The 6,185-nt window shown below is 38.6% G+C and overlaps 1 protein-coding gene across 1 annotated transcript; it reads right to left on the reverse strand.

Annotated features, from left to right (window-relative positions):
* Positions 1-224: 224 nt before the first annotated feature.
* Positions 225-3,064, reverse strand: LOC136205137 (alpha-crystallin domain-containing protein 22.3-like). Its single transcript, XM_065995623.1, has 3 exons — positions 2,917-3,064; positions 968-1,320; positions 225-750 (listed from the first exon to the last, which is right to left on the reverse strand). Exons 1-3 carry the CDS (start codon positions 2,931-2,933, stop codon positions 515-517), a joined length of 606 nt encoding a protein of 201 aa, XP_065851695.1. The 5' UTR covers positions 2,934-3,064; the 3' UTR covers positions 225-514.
* Positions 3,065-6,185: the final 3,121 nt, after the last annotated feature.

Genomic DNA, 6,185 nt, shown 5'->3' on the forward strand with positions numbered 1-6,185 from the left:
TAAATATTAACTCTATTTTATATTTGAAAAGTTTAAATACAAAATCTCAATTCTTGAAGAAAAATATTAAAAAAAAATAGCTATAAGTTTTGTCCCTTCAGAGTTTTAGTATTATAAAAATTTATAAGCAGATCGTATATACGCTCATTTTGTTAAAGATTTATCGTTTCTCCTTTTACTATAACAAAATGATTTTTTCAAATGTAACCAAGTTTAAGGCTGAATTGATATCTAAAATTCGATTTGGATAAATTGATCCCCATCTATTTTGATCCTTAATTCCTAAAACAACAACCGACGCAACATTCAAACAAATCAAATGGGTAAAATTCACGTAAGTTCTAAACGCATTCCTTTTACAAGGCAAAAGGATTACAATTTATTTATCCATCTAATTGTATCTGAACATCTATTCCACAAAAAACCACAGGCTGGTAAGGTTTAAACCAACTCTTCTAATCTACCTCAACCACCACATCAAATGGCTGATTCTTTGGTTGGATTTGCATTCTGGTTACTTTTTCTTCACAACTCCCTCAAGCAATCCACCGTCTAAAAATCTACCAGTAAACTGCAGGTGATCAACAGGACCTGGCAGGTTGAATGAGATGGAGAAGCGCCCAGGCGGACCGAGATTTTGCGACTGCATCTTAAAGACTTTGGAGCACTTGCACACTATTTGCTCGCCGGTGGTTATCACTCCTCTTATGACTACCTTTCCTTCAGGATCAATGTCACAACTGAATTCTTCTGCTCATAAGAAGTGAAAGATTAATATAATATAGCACCAAATTCTCATATCCATTGCACATGAAACTTAAATGATTCCATGTACATTTACTAAATCTTTGACAGCTACGAATGTTCAACGACAACGACAAGTTCATAGAAGAATTAAGTACGAAAAAGTTGTTAAGAGTATTTTCAGAATGTAAGGCAACTGCAGTTATGGCAAAGGAGAACTTACTTTCCTCTCTTAATACCCCAGGTAGGGAGACAAGGAACAGGTAGGCATCATCACTTTCTGCAATGTTCATTTTCCCTAAATGCGGTCCCATCATTCCGGTTGCTGCGCTCCCACTCATTACGACTGCACTCTTGACAGAGCCAAGTAGTTTATGCAATTCCTTTTCAGTTGGTTCAGTGGACAAAAGTACAATAGTTTGTGCAACGGCAGGTTCAGTATCACCATCTGTTTGCATTGAAGTATTCTCACTGACTGGTGTAGGTGCATCAATGTATGGCCTACTATTCAGAGGTAGGACGGCAAGTGCTTTTTTCGGGAGATTTCGGAACTCTGAGCCCTTATTTCCTTCAGGCCTGCCAAAATAGTTGTAATCCTTCATGTTTTGGAGAGACAATACTTTATATTGACATGAAAAGAGTGCAAATTAGACACAATGTTTTGACTCTGCATATTAGTTGCTGAATTAAAAAAAAATATTCATCCATCAAACAGAATTGATAGACAAAAAGTAAGTCTACTAATTTACATCAAACAAAAGTATTACTGTGAATGAGAACTAAAAATACGATTCTGCAGTTGATGATTTTTACTTACGACTTTAAGTTATCGTTCTCTACACAATTATATAAACCAATACCACCTCTTTCCATTGATTCTTTCTGGACAAGCCTCAGTATTTCGACCACCTATGTTGCATGGAAACTCTTCTTCACTAGCGTTTCGTGTCCGTGTCCGTTTCCATTTTCGTTTCTTTTCCATTTCCATTATCATTACCATTTCCTAGCTAAATTTTCTTAGCAATAACGTTTCCTGGTTCTTTGTTTCTATTTCCGTTTCCGTGCAACTTAGTCGACCACCATACCTTTAGATATGTCTTACAAATAAATCTATAAACTTCGCAAAATGAGGAACAAAATTTCCTTAACAGCTCCAAGCCCCAGAAGCTGAAAGCCAGAAAAGAAGGGGGCAAAAAAACTACAGCAATATAAAATTAAATACAAGCAAAACATGTTCCCGTCATCAAGTAGTTCTAAGCCTAGTTACTATGTGACTTTTGTTTTTGTCATCGAGTAAGAGTAATTTGTGAACTAAGTGAGTAGCGTTGTTGCACGGACATGGAAACAGCCACCGGGAAACATTATCTCTAAAACATAGCCTTCAAACGAAAACAGACACATACACCAAGCGCATAAACACTACTAAAGAGAGTGTCCGTGCAACATAGGTGAGTAGTAATACACTAACTTCTTATAAGAAAACTAAGAAACAAAAGGTGAAGATTTTGACTAAAATTGTTTGACAAAAGGTTCTTGGATGTGTTTCCAACCTATGTTGCACTGAAACGGAAATGGACACCCTGGAAACTTTATTTCTAAGAAAATTTATCTAGGAAACAGTAATGGAACCGAAAAGAAACACGGACACGAAAAGCCCAAAAGCTAGTGAAGAAGAGTTTCCATGCAACATAGTTTCCAAATGTATATGCAATGATCTAAATGAGGCACTTCCAAGAGTTTCAAATGGAAAAAAATTAGAAAATCTCAAAAACGAACGAAGAGGGAATTGCAACCCTAGATACATTACAGTCTATCTTGTCTCAACCACTATATAGTAAAAACACAATTTCATCAACAGCCAAGCAAACAATTTCTCTTTTTTATGTCCCCCACCTCTCTCATCTACATTCTGTAAAGTAGAACAACAAAAAGAGGGGGAAGAAGAGCTTCGAAGTTGAAGCATTATCATTTACCACCGATTACAAAATTGAAAAGTTTTCCTTCTAAAGAGACAAGTGAAGCCTGAAATCTTCCAAAACTTTTACGCCATAGCATAAAATGATTCAAGCAAGATATACCCTTAAAATCAATCAGTAACAGCCATGAATAGTGACTATATCGACACAAATTAGAAGTACATAAAGATGGAAACGTATATAGGGCAAACAATACCTCGGAATAGAAGCCATTGGCAGCGAATTTCCGGCGATTTAAGTCGACTGAATTGCAGCTGAGACAGGTTTTGGGCTTTTGTGCCCTGTAAAGCTTTTCCCTCTTTGGCAATATGGAAGCAGAAGCTCAAGTTAAGTTAAGTTACATATGGACTGAACCATGGTGTAAATGTTCTGGTGTTTCGCGAACACCGTGCTCCTTTTTCCCATGGTTTTCATGTGCCATCTGGTATTTCACAAATGCCCAATCTAACGGCCATATATTTTTCCCATGAAAAGAGATTTTTATTTTTGGATAAATAATTATAATTTTTTTAAAAAAGGATAATTATAATTTCTTTTTGTATTACACTAGTCTGTATTTCTTTTTTTCGAAAAAAATATTAGTAGCTTCTTTAGGTTTTGTGAATTATTTATGTGAATTTTTTTTTTTGAAAGATTTATGTTGGAAATATTTGATATGAGTTAAATATAATATAATTGTAGCAGAAATGAGCTGAATATAGATCTGTCCACGGGTCCGGGTATCTTCTCGATCTGTCCAGGCCCGTGCCCATTGGGTCGGATTTGGACGGTATAAATTAAGCTTAGGTCCAACCCGGTCCAGGCCTGCTAAAGCCTGCCTATTTTCTGGGAGGGCTTGGAATTGATTAAAAATAGCACTGACCGACCCAACCCGACCCATCAATTAATATTAACTAATTAATTTAAACATTTATATTAAATATTTACTTTAAATATAAATTTAATTTTTTATAATTAAAAATTATGTATATATATTTAGGTGGGTTTATATGGGTTGAGCTTGGGATTTGATTTTTAAGCCCGAGCCCAGCCCGACCTGAGTCTGTCTAAATTTATAGCGAGCTGGGCTGACTTGGACTGAGTACTTTTATATAAAAGCCCGATAGATCCGGCCCGAGTCCGATCCAATACAGTCATGGCCAGGTCTAGCTGATTAATGGGCTAGTTACACATTGCTCATGTTTAGTTTAATTATTTACAGTTATCTTAAAATACAAACAAAATTCTTAAAATGTCAAAAACTGTAAAATTAAAACTGCTTATATCATTCAACGGTTTACCTTCCTCATTCAACCACCACATCTGTTCTTTTTAAAATGAAAATAATTAATAATTGGTAATTTCTCAAGTTTATTGTTCTTGTAGTTGGAGAGTTAGAATGTAACCCAGTTTGGAATTCAAAGGTTTGTCTGATATTGATATTCGAATTTCCATGGTGCATTTTTAATGTTTGGTAATTTCCATAACATAAAATTGTGATGATCGTTGAAAAGAGTTTGAAAAAAACATAATGAATTAAAATTAAAAAAAATATTAAAACAGTAACTGAATATGATGACAAAAGTAAAAATAAAAATTGATATTATGATATGCTATTAATTTAAAATATGAGGTGATAAAAAAAAGGGTGTTGTTAAACCCAGCCCCATTTTCCCACCTCTAGCCCCGTGAAAGGACGAAATTACCCTTTCATAGGTTTTGGGGTGGAAAAATCACTTTTTTTTTCCTCTCTCGATGCAAGGGCGTATGGACATCACGCCTCACCACATGGTGGGGCGTGTGAAGATCACGTCTTCCCGTGTGGCCGGGCGTGATAGCCCTACGCTTCACCGAGTGGTCGGACGTATGAGTATCACGCCCGACCACTCGGTGAGGCGTAGGGCTATCACGCCCGGCCACACGGGAAGGCGTGATCTTCACACGCCCGTGTATCGAGAGAGCAAAAAAAAAATGTGTTATGTATCCCGTATATAGGCCGTTAAACCCGTAAATAGTCCATTAAATGTACTTAACAAAAAAAAATTTAAAAACATAAAAATTAAAATAAACATTAATAAACATAAACATTTATAAACGTAATATATACAACAAAAAGTGTTCAAATGTATGAAGTTATAAAAAAAAATAATCTAGTTCGTCCGACGCCACGCATCCATAAACTCATCCATCTCCCTCTTAATGCGTGGAACATCCTCGTCAGATCGGTGGGTAGCCGCTAGTTGGGTGACACGCCACAACCAGCTAACCCACTGCAAAAAAAATCAATAAATAAATATTTAAAATTAAACACATATAAACCAATACAAAATAATAATATTAAAAAATAATAAACTTACCAATTCGCTGTTGGCGCGAGAATGCTGTACCGGTCCAGCCTGTGGTGCATGAAGGAGATGGGGATGCGAATACTGCATATACCAATCCATATAAGCAGGATCACAGGCAGTGGGATCGTATCCGACTGGTCGGCATCTCCTCCGATCGATGCCCCGAGCCGATGGAAATCTCCGCCAGGTGTCCTCAACTGTGACTAAGGAATGCGTGAGCTTGTACGATAACGACTTCCATGGTCGTACTGCTTTATCAGGTCTAATACGCTCAGCTGGGATAGGCTGAGTATATCCGACCTGTGGCAGCGCTCGGTCGGGCATATACGGCTCGACGATGTCTCTACATCGTATCCAACCGGCGTAGGACACCCGAAGCCGATCATCATCAGCGACAGGACCATAAGGCAACCACGTCACCTGGAAAAAAGTAATACTCAATTATACAAATAATATACTATAAATAATTAAATAAATTCTAGAATTTTATAAAATACCTCTGCCGCCGTCATACGATCCAACTGCCCCCGAAAGGTATCTAGTCGGGCGGTCGTCTTGCCTGGGACCCCGACCTCCCATCTCAGTGCACGGGCATGGTCAGCTGGGATCAGGTGAGCTCCTCTATGCGGCCGGAAAACCGGAAAATACTCATATATCCATGCCTGCAGTAGGGTCAAACATCCGCATATACCGGAGCAATCTCCTCTGCTCGCTATCCCCAGCTGCCGGTACAACATGGCTAATGTGGCAGACCCCCATGATAGTCCAGCTGCCCCACTGACACCGCTGTAAACCTCATGAAGATGGACCGGCCTAATCATATCTCCACTCTTGTCAACAAACAGAGTGGATCCAAGCATAAGCCACATCCACGCCGCTGCCCGAGTAGCGTCATCCCTACCCTCACCCAGTAGCCTCTGTACAGCCGCAACAAATACACCTCCACCTGACCATAAACGACTAGTCGGCAATAGAAGCTCAGCCTGACTCACCCCAAACATCATCATGCACATGGCATGAAGCGAGTCAACAGGGGGAGACTCGGACACCATCTGACCGTCGATCGGGATCCGAAGAATGTGCCACACATCATGCAACTGGATAGTCATCTCACCGAACGGCATGTGGAAGGAGTTCG

The sequence above is a fragment of the Euphorbia lathyris genome, chromosome 9, assembly GCF_963576675.1.
Source record: "Euphorbia lathyris chromosome 9, ddEupLath1.1, whole genome shotgun sequence".
In the NCBI taxonomy this organism is placed as follows: domain Eukaryota; kingdom Viridiplantae; phylum Streptophyta; class Magnoliopsida; order Malpighiales; family Euphorbiaceae; genus Euphorbia; species Euphorbia lathyris.

Excerpts from the sequence above, each read along its gene's own strand:
- LOC136205137 (XM_065995623.1), bottom strand. Across the intron at positions 751-967 it reads TGGGGTATTAAGAGAGGAAA|AAGAATTCAGTTGTGACATT; the intron begins GTAAGTTCTCCT and ends TCTTATGAGCAG.